General features: G+C 43.3%; 1 protein-coding gene across 2 annotated transcripts in view; it reads left to right on the forward strand.

The window, feature by feature from the left end:
* The window catches only part of MAN1C1 (mannosidase alpha class 1C member 1), a 64,552-nt gene that overhangs the window by 12,020 nt on the left and 37,614 nt on the right, over window positions 1–14,918 (forward strand). For both annotated transcript variants that reach the window (XM_071768088.1, XM_071768087.1), the window contains exon 3: window positions 9,849–9,945. In XM_071768088.1, coding sequence (XP_071624189.1) covers window positions 9,849–9,945 — 97 coding nt within the window. The remainder of the gene's footprint in view (window positions 1–9,848; window positions 9,946–14,918) is intronic.

Below are 14,918 nucleotides of genomic sequence, written 5' to 3' on the forward strand. Positions count from 1 at the left end.
TCTCAGCCACCCTGTGAATCAGCTCAGTTGCTCCACCTGGCTCCCCAGCTGGCCTGGCAGCTCTCTCCCAGCTACTTGTGTTCCAGAGCATCTTGCTGTGTTCCAAGCTGAGAAATCCCTTCTTAAAAAAAGGATGTGGCTGATGGTGAGGGTGGTCTTTTTCTATCTGAAAATGGTTTGGAAATGTTTCTTGGCCAGCCCTAGAGCTTTTGAGCAGCCAAACCTGGGCTGGAGGATTCAGAGCCCTCCACAGAACCCCAGCCTTCTGCTGCATCATGATTTCCATAACCAGACTTCCTGCTGGGATATTTCTGCTTTATTTACTTACCTCAGGACAGCAGATTTTTGCACACAGATTCTGATCACTGTCTAGTCTTTCACTCTAGTGAACTACATATTTCTTTTCACTGTCCCCACAGAGTATTCCTGCTCTGGTCCCAGATCCCAGGCTCAGAAGTATAAAGCCTTGTGGCTTCTCTGTTTTCTTTCTTTTCATAATGGATCTGTTTGATGCCTGTCCCACATCTGTCAAACAGAGAGGCCTAAGAGGTTCTAGAGACATTTTTTAAATTTTATTTTCACTGTTTTCCTTGGAAAAGATAAGAAAAATATCCCCATGCTTTGTTTTATCCTCTTGCAGTGTGCCCATTTTGTGTTGGTTACTGCTACAGCTTCTTTTAGAGCATCCCCTTGGGCTCTGGCTCTCCAGAAATGAGAATCCTGTGCAGATGGCATCTTTAAGGAAAGAGTGAATTAACTTACCTTGCCATAATATAGGTCTGGAAAAACAGTCTTGCTTAGTGTTTGGATTTCCAGTTGAAGATGGGGCTATTATGGTGAGGAGCTGATGGATTCTGGCCTGGGTGTTTGCCTGCTCATTGAACATCATTCACCTGGAATCTTGGTGGCTTTTTAGGGGGTTTTGTAGTCTGAATGTAGTGAGGGTTTTACAGCCTGTGTACTGTATGTGTTTGAAGGGACATTGCAGAAATGGAGAAGCCCTCAAGGCAGCCCACAGGTGGTTCACAGTGCCCAGAATCCTTAGAGCTGGGGGAATTTCCTGTGTGGTTTATGCTGCAGGCACAAAACTCAAGAAGGGGACTCTGAGGTGACAGTTGAAGAAGAGCAGTTACTGGGTAAATAATTTTTTTCCACTTTTTTTCCCTCCAAGCATGCTGGAATAAGATAGTACTCACTAAGAAAAGCTATCAGCAGACTGTGCAACCTAGAGTTAAAAGGACTTGAAAAATCCAACTAATAGTGCCAAATAAAAGTGTCTTGCTTGCTTTTTGGGTCTGCTTGCCATCCTTTGTGCATGGGCAGGAGCTGTAGAAAGAGTTGTTGTGGCTTTGACAGGCATCTCCTAATATGCAACTTTGTTAGCAAAAGTAATCTTGTGAAGTGAACCAGTACATTAGAATGGAAAGGTAATGATTTGTGACATCTCAGGAGTGGTGGGGAAAATATTTGCTTGATCTGCCTCCTTGTGCCTGAAAGTCTGTGCTGGGTATATGACACCTTTTCACTTCCAAAGTGCAGCACATGCAATTACTCCTGCAAATAGCACCCTGGTAAATGTAGCACAGTGGGATGTAGTTCAGAGGTATATTTTAATACTTCTAAGTATCTATTATTGGACTACTATTAACTTGTATTCCAATATTTTACGAAAACAGATTGAATTCCTATCTTCTCTTGTTACTTTAACACATTCTGGTATCTTCTAAGCACTTTTGAGTGCTACAGATAGGTAGTCACAACTGAAATCTTCCTTTTAGGAGATCTGCATGGAAGCTGTAAGCCAGAGCTAAGTTCAAATTCTGTGCAGTATCAAAAAACCCCAATGTTTTATAATGACCTTAAATGTCTTTTCTAATTTCCTCGTAAATGTTGCTCAAAGAGCTACTTCTGCCTTCATTCTGTAGGAATAATAAGGGAGATGATAATTATTCCTATGGTTTTAAGCTCATCTTTCCTGAAGTGTCCTGTCTTTAATTTTTCATTTTTCCTCTATCTTGCTGTTCACTTCCTCTGTCTCTGCTGGCACAACATCTCCCCTGTCATCTGCATCACACAAGCTACAGTCACATTTGTTCTTCAATGCTGACCCCAATTTTTTTGCAGAATGCCAGATTACTTTTCAAGTACCCATCTCCAGGAGAAATCATCCCCCAAATTTAACAGGGTCAGTTCCTCCAGCTCAGGGTTCCCTTTTTGTGCACATTCTCTAACTTGCACGTGAGACCCAGTGCTTGGACAGCAGTTTGAGGCTTAGCACAAGAAGAATCATCATTGTTTTGATTGCTGGCCTTGTACAGCATCACCTTTGGTCATGCTCTGGAATATCAGGTGTTTGATCAGTTATAGAGGCTCAGAGAAAATACAAAGCTGGCAGCCTCGTGGCTGAGAACACAAACACCTTTTATTTCTATTAGAATTTTCCACTAGCTTTGGTTCTGGGAAGCAAAGGCTCCAGCTTTTCCCCATCTCTCCACTAAATCACCCTGGGCTTTGGTCTAGACTTGCAAATTTGTTCTGAGAGCCATTGTCATCCTCTTACAGTCCAGCATCTCATTAAGAAACTAACTGCAAAATCAACTGCTCTTGCTGACATGTTTCCTGATTTAGATGCAGCTGGATCCAGCTGGGTCTTAATGCCTGATATAGTCCTATCAGAGGATTATATTTTTTTTTTTCCCCTTCTTGACACAGTTAAATCTAGTTGCATTAGGAATTTAATTAGGAGTTAGCTTAATTGTGCTTTGAGCTGTTCTTTCTCCCATTCAGCTTTCCTAGCAGAGCCTGTGAGTCAGGAAGATTCTTGAGTTCTATTTCTGTCCTTGTCACTAACACTAACGACCTTGGACTACTCTCTGCTGGGTTTTTTTCTCTTTCCCCCCGTGCAAATCAGGCTTCTAGTTCTGTTTTTTTTATGATTGTTGGGGGGGGAGAGTGCTTACCTCTGCAGATCTGAGCTGAAGAGCTCTCCTTTACTCAGGCAGTGGAACAGAAAGCAGGAGTTGAAACTTGGTTTTTATTGCAAATTGGTGTTGTTGTGATGGAGGGTGATTTCTTCTACTTTCACAAAGAATTCCTCCAGTGATGGAGATCAGTTTTCTGAGGAATGGTTTGCTGTGTTTTTGGCTATTGTGCAAGAGAGAGCAAGCAGTGATAGTAGCTGATGTAATAAAAAAAAAAAAGAACACCCCTGCACGTTGGGAAACAAGCTGCCAAGGCTGCCAAAAAAATCTGAAGCAAAGCTCCACTCACCCGTTGCTTGAATTACTCTGTTTTATTTACTTCTTGATAAAGTGACATGTAGCAAGTAATTCACAGCACCTATCTGCCATCAAACACCAAGCAATCAGCTGATGTATTTACAGTCAGTGGGCTGACAAGGTTTGAAATTTTGTTTTAGAATCTGTTATAGAGAACTGGAGCACATGGGAGGGGCTGTGTGCTGGTGCTACAGGTATGGAAACAGGAGCTTTTATCTTCTGTTTAAGGAAAAAAATAGGAGAGAACAGTGGCAAAGGCAGCTGTCAAAGAGCTGAGGCTTTCCAGAGGCTTGGGCATTGTTCTAAAAGGTGGATTTACAGGGATTTGTTTTGGGGGGAAATGAGATTGCAACGGGAGTCAGTCCTGGGTTATCTGGGAGGCTAAAAAACCCCTCCTTCCCTGTTCTGGTTGTGTGTATAATCCCAGTGTTCACTCCCACAGATCCCCTCTTTGGCTAAGGGTGGTGATGCAGCTGCAGCAGTGTCACCAAAGCTCAGTCCTGTATCAAGGACATTGCCCAGGTCCTCCCACTTCTCACTCCTGTGTCAAGCCCTTGGTGGGCAGGAGTTGGGTTTTGACCCTGAACCTCCCACTGCCACCTCGTACAAAGTGACTCTGGGTCTGCAAGGTTGGGGCATCAAATCACCAAGTCAGCTCAGCCCTGCAGTGTTTTACACACTCTGGTTATTTGGAAAAGCAAAGGCTGAGGTCTGGGTTGCAGATGGAGAAGCTGAAGTTGCCCAGTTGGGGGTATGAGCAGGAATGCAAAGCAGAGAGGAAATCCCCCATCCTGGCAGAGTTTGGCAGGACACTCATTTTCAGGTTTTACAGGCACTCCCTCCTCCCCATCCCAGGAGAATGATACTTAATTTAAAAGTTAGAGAAATGAGGTGATGTTAGGTTAATACATACCAAGGTGAGACTGGTGGTGATCAGTTGTTTGAAGGCTTATTAAGTGAAAAATCTCTATAATTCACTTAATATTTTACTCCAAGGCAGAAGCTTACATAGATGTTATGAAACAGGTGAGCCAGCATGTCTCTAAATTGCTCAAGTTCCTATTGGGATCTATTGGATTTACTGTAATCTTTAATTAGAAAAGGTAATTACTTTGGAATGGATTATCAATGCTGGTGTCTGTTTCCCTGGGTTGCTTGGTAACATCTTTCACGTGCTGAAGCACTGTCTCTTCTGCCAGTTACAGCCTTTTAAACCCATAAAGTAAAAGCTTGTGGATATTAGTGTCTGCCTAAATGGAACCTTTCAATCAAGTGGAGTTAACATGCAGCTTTTTTTTGTTACTGCTTTGCTATTACATAAAAACATTGGACAGCATCCCAAAGAAGTAGCCTGAGAAGTTGCTCAGTTTTAGTTTGAAGATTTCCAACTAAATTCCAGCCTGTTTGTAACATCCTGCCTTTAAAAAAACCCAAACAGCCACGCAAACACTGTGGCCATGTGATAATATTAAAACCAGCAACAGATGATAAACATGGTCCTGTTTCCTTACCTTTCCTGCAGTCAATCCTGAATTGTACAAGTGTATGCAGGGCTGATAAAAAAAAAAAATACTTTGCATTATTTCAGATATAAACAGCTTCTCCTGATGTGTTCAGGCAGACTTTTTCATCTGTCTGCAGGACTGACAGTCGCTGCCATTTTCCTCCACATCTTGTCATGTGGCAAATTATTTTCTACACAGCTGGGGAAAATATATGCCAGTATATTGCAGGTTGAAACCCCAAACTAGAACAGGGCTATTTTGGGGTAAGGAGGTTAGAGATGGGAAAAGAACAGATCCTGGTTTTGAAACTGTGACAACAAACTGCAGAGAAAGAAAGAGAAAACTGGTGATTTGAGGTGGGAAAAACCAAGTGAGAAATATAATAGGGAAAGAAATATTTAAAATTACATCCACCACCCCCTTTTCTTTTGGTTTTGTTTGGGGTTTTAGTGTTTTTTGGTTGTTTTTTGAAACCCCAAACATAGTTTCCTAGCTTAATAGTTAGATATTTGAAGGGGACTTGAAGAAGGGGGGGGAGGCTAAAGAGTCACAAAAGTGGTTATCTTGTGAAGATAATGGCTCTGGGTAATGTTCCTTGGATGTTCTTGAAAGGGGCTGATTGGTTGGTATATTTAGATTTCATCTTTTAAGCATTTACTAATTATCCCAGCCTAGATGGATAAAACTAATCAAATAGCTGTTTGGGAATGCTCTGCATTTTGAAATCTTCCCTGGTAACAAAAGGAGGGCAAGTGATAGTGTGGGGGATTTTTTTCTTTTCTCTCATCTCTGGGTTTGTTTTTTTTTTGCATGCACATAAACCCAGGGATTTTCACTGGTTTAGTTATTACTTATTTTACAGAACATCAGATTTGCACATCATCTATTTGGAGTCAAAACTCCTTCTTGGTCAGCTTTTTATCCTGAGCCCTGTTTCTTCAGTTTCTGGATTACAGAACTCACTAAATACCTTTTTGTTCTCCATTCCCAACTGCCTTTCCACTGATTTTTTCCATGACCTCATTCCTCAAAAAATCAGTAAAAATGGTGGTGGAAAATCAAACCTGTAGCACACATGGACAGAAGCTGTAAATCCCCCCCATCTTACAGCCTGGGTGGCATCATGAGAGAAGTGGGGTCCTGTAGGAAGTCCCAGAGGGTGTGTGAAGGGGGAGCTTCAGCTGTGATGCTTTTATTTGCTGAGCCTGGAGGGGTGGTTATTGGGTGATGTGGCACATTTCATCTCCAGAAAAATGTGAGAACTCTGGTTAAAAACGAACAAAGCTGTTGTAGGGGAGTAGGTGCTGTTGTGGTGTGCTTAGGTGGAGAAGTTTTGGGTATCAGTGAAAACATTAAACACTTTTTGTATGATTTCCTGCTGCAGTATTTGAAGGGACAGAAGCCCTTAGTTTTTGGCCCAGTGCTTTAAAGGCAAGTATTTATAAAGCTGACTTCTAAATAAAAATATTTCCACGCATTAAAAAAAAAAAAATGTGCTGAAAGCAGTTTTAAACCCAGCCTTATTCTATAGTGGTTTTGTTTTGCAGTGTTTTCAACCTCCAAAATTGTGGACAAAGCCCCTGAACCAGCAAATAGCTCAGTGCAGGACTTGGCACTCAGTGCCTGGCTGAGGGCTGCTGCCTGCATCAGGTACTTGGGAGCCAGGGCTTTTTTTGGGGGTTGGATGGAGCAAAGCAGGATAAAAAAAAGTAGTGGTCTGAATGGTGAAAGCAGTGGTGCAGTTTCCAGAATTCAGCTGAGGTGCTTGTGGTTGATTTCCAGCTGTAAGCATCTGGCTGGGGAGCTGGAAGTCCAGGGCTTGTGGATGAGAGAAAAGAAAGCGCCCTCTGAGAAACTCCATTATAGATCTGGAAGGCTCTGCTATAAATCAGCTGCAAGCCAGGGTGATTAGGATTTCAGGGCCAAATAGATAATTGTCTATTAGATGGCAGATGACACACTGGTAAGAACAAAATCTAAAATTATGGATCTATTTCCATCATTTTTGTGGTTCCGGTGCTGTTTTTCACATCTGAAATGGCATCGTCTTGGTGCTGGTGTGTTGAGAGCTGTCCTGACTATCATGACATAAAACATTCACTTCTAACCTTGGTGTTTTCTCAGCAAGAGGACTTCACCACCTCACTCTGCAAGTTTCCATTTTCCACATTTCCCCTTTTTTTTCAGCCTGGCGTTTGGAACCTCTGTCAGAAAAAGCTCCTGAAAGCTCCATCTCCGTCCTCTGTACAGTGCCTAAATGTGCAGTCCCCACTTTTAGAAACCTGATGAATCTCTTCAGTGGTTTGGAAGTTGTGCTGCTAAATTTGGCTTGGAAAGGCAGCTGCAGAAAACCAGAATGGGCAGAATGGTGCAGATGCTTTTGGCTTTTAAACTTTTCCAGTCGCTGCTTTTGGAGCCGTCGCTCGAGAGCTGAAAGCTTGATCTTGGAAAAGGAAAGGGGACCACATTATGCATCCTGCTTCCAAAATATACAGGATTTAAAAGCAGTGAGCAAAATTTTATTCACATAAAAGCAAACTGACAATGAGGTAGCATATTCAGTCTCATCCATCCTCCCTCTGCCTGATTATCAGCTCAGGACAGAACAGAGGAGGAGTTTAAGACACTGCAGCTAGCACAGCCTGAGAAATCATTTTGTAGTGGAATTTTCTGCTACTCCATGACAAATGCAGCTTAGATGGTTGAATAGGCAAATGAAGAATAAACATATTTATTCAAATAGCACTTGGGAGTCTTGTATGAATCAAGTCCCTTTGGGGTGTCTGTCAGCAGGCATCATGCAGTCCCTCCTGGTGTGAGAAGACAGAAGGAGAGGAAGAAATTTCCCTTGTAGGTTGTAAGCAGCTGTTGAAGGGAAACTCAGGGTAGTTTTGTGCCTGTGATGGAGGTGTCCATGAATTCTGGATCCCAGGGAGCCATCTGTGTGGCAGAGATGCCCAAGTTTCCTGCATGCTTTGAAGAAGAAACTTCAGACTTTCTGGAACAGAGGAGTTAAAAATTAAGTTGAGGGAAGGAAAGAATTTCAAATTTCCTACTCAAAATAAGGATGATTGAGAATCACAACGTTAGGAGTTCTATGCAACAAAATAGTCATTTCCACATCCTCTCCATGTCCAGGCTTTCTGTCTGCCAGAAGGGTGGGTCCTCCTTCCTCAGCTCTGATTTAAAAGAGAAATGAACCAAATAGATTGCCTGGCTGTTTCCTTTCTGGTTCACAAACCCTGTTGCTCTCTGTGGGAAAGCTGTCTTTATGGAAACACCATCTTTCCTGCAGGAAGTTTCCAGATCAAGCTCTGAAACACAAAAGCATTTGCTGGGTACTGTCAGAGAGTTCCCCAAAGATTTTCTGTCTTATGTTAATGAAGAATGAGAACTCCCCATTTAGAATAATGCTGCCACTGGAAAAAAACCCAGATATCTGGCAAAAAATAAAGTTAATACCCCGAGTCATACAACTGAGGCATGTTTGAGTGAATTTTGTGGAGGGTTTTTTCCCCCCTTGGTCATTATTTGGTTTCCTCAGAGCAGAGCACTTGGGTGACTAATCCATCCCACACTGAGTTTTTAAGTCCAAGTTGACTTTATTTGTTTGTCCAACATTCCTTTTCCTGATGGTATTGGAGGCTAAATGTTATCAATCAGTTCAGCAAATGTTTATCCTTGTCCATCTGAGCAGCTCTCTGAAACCTGACTTTGGAAACTCGATGTTTAAAAAAGTAGGAGGGGAGGGGAAATCTGATGATGTGGCTTTTTTGTGTGTGTCTGCTCATTCAGGAGGATCCTGCCAGGGGCTTGCAGTGTTGGGTTGGTGAAACACACAGCTGGAGGGAAGGACAAGAAGTAAGAACTGAAATAACAGCAGGAATTTCCTCCTAAGTAACCTGCATGCTCTGATCCTGAAATAGAGCAGTAAATGCTGGTGCAGACAGAAGACAGGGGCACAGGGGGGAGGAATTGGTTTGAAACTCTCATTTTCTTTCAAACATCTTGTGTGAGCGAAGCATTTTAGAAAGCTCTTGTCTTTGTTTAGTAGAGGTGAGAATATTGTTGATTCTCTGAAGCTGCCTTCTTCTCCTCTGTTATCTGACTTTTTTTCCCAGGGATTGAATCAAAGAATGTCCAGGTCACTGTGATGCTGGGAATGAAGCTTCTCAGAGCTGTGTGGATTATAAAAGGGAGCTTTATTTAAAACACTTCTTAGAAGCTGACAGGTCCTGGTCTCTTCTAGCTGCAGGGAAAGGAAACTTGGAGGTTTAATTTTTCCTACCAGTTGGAGCCAAAGGGGCAGAAGGACAGAAAAAACTGTGCTGGTGGCTGTGTGTGTGTTGGAACTCAGGCAAACTTTGCAGTCCTCAAGGAAAGGGTAATGTGCTGAGCCTGGGCAGGACAGCTTAAATATCCCAAAAGGAATTGTTTGAGTTGGAAAGGATTTCTCTGAAATCATCCAACCCATCTGCAAGGCTCTCTTAAGAAAGCACTTTTGAGTTTGGATAGGAAGATATCAAAATGATATCTCCCCTTTCTCCCTGGTGAAGCCTTTCTGTTGTAAAATAGAAAGAAAACTTCTGTACAGTCCTTAAACAGAGCCCAGGTTCTTCCTCTGCTCACCACAGCATTAAGTGCATTGTGTAGCTCAGTGATGCTGCCTGCATCACCTTTGGCTTCACATTTTCACCCCATTTAATTCCCATTCTGAAATACTGAGCTCAGAAACTCAGAGGTGGAGAGAAATTCTGAATTTTCCCACTTGCTTTGCACAGCCCAGGCAGAGCAAAAGTCAATTCTCAGAGTGGTGGGGACTGTGGTGCTTTTGAGAGGTGCCAGTCCTGAGTCCTGCACCCAAAGTGCAGAGCTTGAGGCTTTTCCCAACTGCTGAGTGCAGCCCCATTTATCAGTGTTCAGTGCAAATTAAGATTTCATAATTAATGGCCCATGGGTTGTTGGGCTGAGCTGTGAGTAAAAGACTCCCATTTGTTTCTAGAACTGAAGGTCAGAAAACTTAAAAAGTTCTGTTCAGCACTTAAATTCACTTTTTCTTTTGCAGATGATGAAATTTGCTTGGGATAACTACAAACAATATGCACTGGGGAAAAATGAGCTGCGACCACTGACCAAGAATGGCCACATTGGGAACATGTTTGGTGAGTTTTGGATCAATTTTAGTGCAATTTCATTGTGGTCCTGTGGCAGGGTCAGTTCCTTCCTCTGCAATGCAGTGAGGTATCTGTGACAGCTTTGGTTTTTTTCCTCTTTTCATTTTTCTGAAGTGAGACTTTCAGCAGAGCTCCTAGGGGTTGCTTACTCATATCCCACTGCTGGCAAGCTCATTCCTTCAGGCCTCTCTCAGTGCCCAGCCTCTATCCCTTCTGCACACAGACCTGGTACCAGATGTGTCTGAAAAGAGTGCAAAAAAAAAACCAAACCCCACAGTATCTTTACTAAAACATGAAGTCAGCCCCAACCTGACAATGCTGCTATTTGTCTAAGCTTATGGATGTCAGGAGCTGACCACACTGAGCATTTTCTCTCTCATTTCTCCACTGTTGAGCTAGATGTGAATTCCATGAAATATTGAGTGAGTGAATCAATATTAAAGGCTCTTTATACTATGTGCTTTCTGACTTGTGTAATTTTACTCTTTAGCAGATTGCATTTATTTTTGCTTTACACAAGCCACTTAGATAATTTCAGTGCTGTTCCCTTGCTCATTCTGGTGGGATACTTGTTGACTTTCTGGGATATAAATTTGCCTTTTTTCCTCATTTGTACTCAAAGCATTTCCCTGTTTTGCTCAGTGTGCCCTAGCCTGGCCTTGCCTGTGCAGGTTGTGCCATGGTGAGGAGGTGCAGAGGATGGAGGAAGGCCAGCAGAATCTGCTTTAACAGCTCTTTCCAACCCCTCCTTGGGAAACATTTGCTGTATAGAGGCCACCTCAGTTTCTTTCCAGACTATCTCCTGGAATCCCTCTCCCAGATGATTGTGGAATAGAGTTCTTTAGTGGGCAAATTAGAATGGTTTGGGTTGGAAGAGACCTTAAAGCTCATCCAGTTCCAAACCCCCTGCATGAGCAGGGAGACTTTCCACTAGAGCAGATTGCTCAAGATCCCATCCAACCTGGCCTTGAAAGATTATCTGTGAGCTTTATTTTCTCAGAGCAAAGGGACTGGAGTGATACAGTATGAAGAAATGTTCCCATGGGTGTTTTTGCACTCTTTAGGTGTCCCAGTCCTTCTCAGGTACCTGACATGGGTGTGATCTTTCTGTAGATGTGGAGTTTTACTGCTTTGTATGGAGACTGAGTTCACACACATCTCCTTAGCTTTGGGGAGCTGCAAGATGTGTGTGGAAGAGAAGGTTTGAGGCTGGAAATAGTATCACATCTCCACTAGCAAGGCCAAAACTTTGGACATCCTGTTTGGCTTCCAGGCTGCAAGGGCAGAGGCCCTTGGAGAAGGGGTTGGCTTTTAGTTCAGCCACAGCACAGGGAGAAATCAGACTTGCCTGGTCTCACTTTGTCAGGAGCAGTCATTTGGGTTTGTTCATCCTTTGCTTTCCTTTTTCACCCCCCCCCCTCCATGAAAACCCAAGTTTTTTCCTTGTGAATTTGCATTAACTTCAGCACTAAGTTAAGCATTTTGCAACTTTTCCATCCTGGCAAGCTTGTCAGAATTCCTCAAGGAGCTTGCCTGTAAACAGACAAAAATATTGAAAGCTTTTAAATGCTTTTATCATGCTAAAACAATTGGCAGTACTTAGGCTTGGTTGTAGCATGCCTGGGAGCACTCTCAAGGAAAATGCTTTGGAGCAGGAGGATTTGCCTACAATTGCAGAAAAAAAAAGCTCCATGGTACATTTCAGCCTCTTAAGAGGCTTTTCCTCTTTTTAACTGGGGCTGGTAAAGAACAGGAGCTTTAGGCAATCCATTGCTGCAGCCCTCTCTCTATCCCTCTCCTCTTCAGAGGCTTTCAGAAATCAGGACAGGGCAGTGTTTGCCTTCTTCATTGTTGCCTCTTCCCCCTCCTGTCACTTCTTGCATCTTCTGATTCCACATGACAGATGTAATGGAGGCAAATCAGGAACCCTCCAGGCTGGGGGTGTCAATATTAAGATGAGATTTCTCTGCAGCTGCTTCCATGTGGGAGGGAAGGAACCTCTTTGGGGCTATTTTCAAGTGTGTTTGTGTGCATGAGAAGCAGTGGAGTTCTTGAAGGGTGATAACATTTTCCTGTTGTGGATGTGATGCTCACTTGTAGCCTTGCCTTCAAGTTTAGCAGCCTCCCCCTAGGGGAAGTGGGGAAGCTCTTCTTTATCAAATATTCTCTCTAATCAAAGGAGAAATACAAAATAAAACATTCACCTTCTGCTCCTATGTAGCATTCTGCTTCTCTTAACAGCCTTGAGCCAGCATCCCTCCCCAAAGTTTGCCCCAATGGCAGGGAAATCACAGGCAGAGGAACTCTTGTTTCTCCATCCCAGTTCTTTTCCTTTCTCCTCTGCCTGGGAAGGTGGCAGCTTCTACCTCAGAGCACACCTGAGTGGTTTCCATTCTGCTTCCCACCCTGGGACCAGACTTCTCCACCACTCAGGGCAGTGCTAGGCTGCTACACACACTGGAAGGCAGAGTTCCCACTCCCTTGGACTTTGATCTGGTGACTTGGTCTTACATTTCTGGTTGTGGTGGATGCTCTCCTGATCCTGTCCCTAGGGCATTAGTTTCATCAAGATTCTCCCATGTTCTGGATGTAGCTTCTTTGCAGAGAAGTCTTCTGATTGCTGCCATTTGTAATCATTGTGGCTTGAAAGCACTTTCCTTGAGCTGTGGGTCCTTTCATAATTATTATTCATTCATCTGTGATGCTTGTGATAAGATGAGCCATGCTAAACAGCCCATCCCATGCCCTCCAGTGAGGTAAACATCTTCCAGATTTGCAGCCATTTCAGATTTATGATGATTTCCCTGGGAATTATGCCATGGCAATGGGCAGAGCACACTCCAAGGGTGGAAGGATGAGCTCTGTTAGCATCAAACCTGCACCACAGGGTTCTCCTGGGAACGACTGCCCAACTCTGGGGTTTTCAGAATGACCTGCAAAATTTCTCTCTGCACTTCAGCTAACTCAGAGCTCACCTGCAGAGTGACCACTGTTAGGATCAGGCTGGTTTTTAAGCAAAAGAGCACAGCTGGGCTTGTGGCTGAGGGGGAAGGCTGGAGATCTACAGGTATGTATTCTGTTCCAGTGCTGAGATAGTTGTTTTAACCCTTCTTGCCCCAACATCTCAGCATTCCTCTCTTTGGCATTGTGAGCATTAAAGGAATTGATGTTTGCAAAGCATGTGGAATTCCTTGGAGTGAGGCTGCTGGAGAGGGCAGCCCTATTATGTAGCACAGCACTTGAAATGCACCTGTCACTGTGATATCCAGCATTAGATAGCTGAATTATTATTCTGCCTGCTCCCTGGGTCTGTCATAGCCACTTATTTTTCTGACAAAATGTTTTTAAAATCCTGTTAGCTTTACAGAGTTTCTCTGGCTATGGGAGAGTGAGCTGGCATCTATTTCTGCTCATGCATCAGCTGAATTGTCAGTTACATTTTGATTGCACAGTCTTTTAAAAATGATAAGGTAAGAGGCCTGATTTTCAGATATCTCTTGAGGTGTGCAGTGCTGGCAGCAGCAGAATCCTTTTTTTTTTTTTTATGACCTATAACCTGAGCCAATTTGCTCTGAAATCAGTGACAGCAAGTAAATATGGAACCTTGCTATGCTGTTAGACAGCCAGTTCTCATCACGTAGCTGCACATCAGTGTATTAATTTTAGTATAAAAATAGCAATCCTTATCTAGGTTTTCCCCCCTTTTTTTTCCTCTCTGCCCACTTGAAATCACACCTAAAATAATGACTTGCCTTGTCCCAGCCACTGCCTCACTCATATGCTGAGCTTGTGCATCATTTTGAGGCTCTGTGGCTTTATCTGATGTGAATCCATGTGCCCACTGTCACAGCCAGCTCACCAGAACTGGATGGCACAGATCTAACAGGATCTAAAAGGTGGAAGGCATTCAGACTTCCTCCTCATGCAGGGCCCTCCACCTTGTCCCACATTTCCTGGTGGCAGAGCACACAGAGCTCTCCATGAGCTGGATGCCAATCCTTGGAAAATCAGTGGCTGCTCAGGCAGTGTTTGTGTTCTCAGCTCAGGCTTGGGCCTGAACTCTGCTTTTTGAAGACAGGAGGTTTTGGCTCCCCAGGATAAAATGGGATTGAAGTGGCTGGGCAAGAAAAGTGGGGATACACAGAGGTCTCTCAAAGTACCAAGCTGGTTGCTGTGAGATTCAGAAATTTGCAGGGTTTCTTCTCCATGGCATGATCCTACTGGACCTTCTGACTGCCCAGTGACACTGTGACCTGCCCAGCCTCTCATCTGGAGGGACATTCAGGGACATTCAGGTGACATCTCCACAGGATTTACACTGCCAAGCTCCCTTCACAGGAGCTTTAAACAGCAGCTGGAGCTGACACCCACCCCAGCTACTGGGTCAAACTGGACACAAAAGGTTCCACATCCTGGAGTTAGCCCCTTCAAAATTGCCAAATATTTTCCAAATAGCTTCCTTCATCAGTTATTTAGCTCAGAAACCATGAAGCAGGCAGGAAATGTCTCCAACTAGAAGCAACAGGAGTTGATGTATGAATATTTAACAGAGGAAAGGTAATTGGATGAAAATACTAATTTAGCAACATTCCTAAGTACCAGAAGAGAAATGGTAACCTCCAATTGTGCAGTCACTTGGTGCAGCTTTTCTGTTCTGCCTGTGAGTCTCTTTCCCTGAGATCACAAGATTAAAAACCCCTAGAGTGTCCTTTTATGTGATTAAAATAATAATAATAATAGTAATAATAATAATAATGATTGCTCCCTGAATTTGTATGCTGAATTACTCCTGCCTATTGCACATGACATTACACACTTGGCTCTCTGGACTCTTTAAAGAGAAACATAATGAAGATGTTGTTGGAACAGTGTTGCTCCTTGGCATCATCTTTGGGTTGGTTGTTTTGTTTTTTTTTTAAAATGTCTATTGCTGTCCAGTTGAATGTTAATTTCAGGAAGGG

Source organism: Heliangelus exortis, chromosome 24 (genome assembly GCF_036169615.1).
Source record: "Heliangelus exortis chromosome 24, bHelExo1.hap1, whole genome shotgun sequence".
Lineage (NCBI taxonomy): Eukaryota > Metazoa > Chordata > Aves > Apodiformes > Trochilidae > Heliangelus > Heliangelus exortis.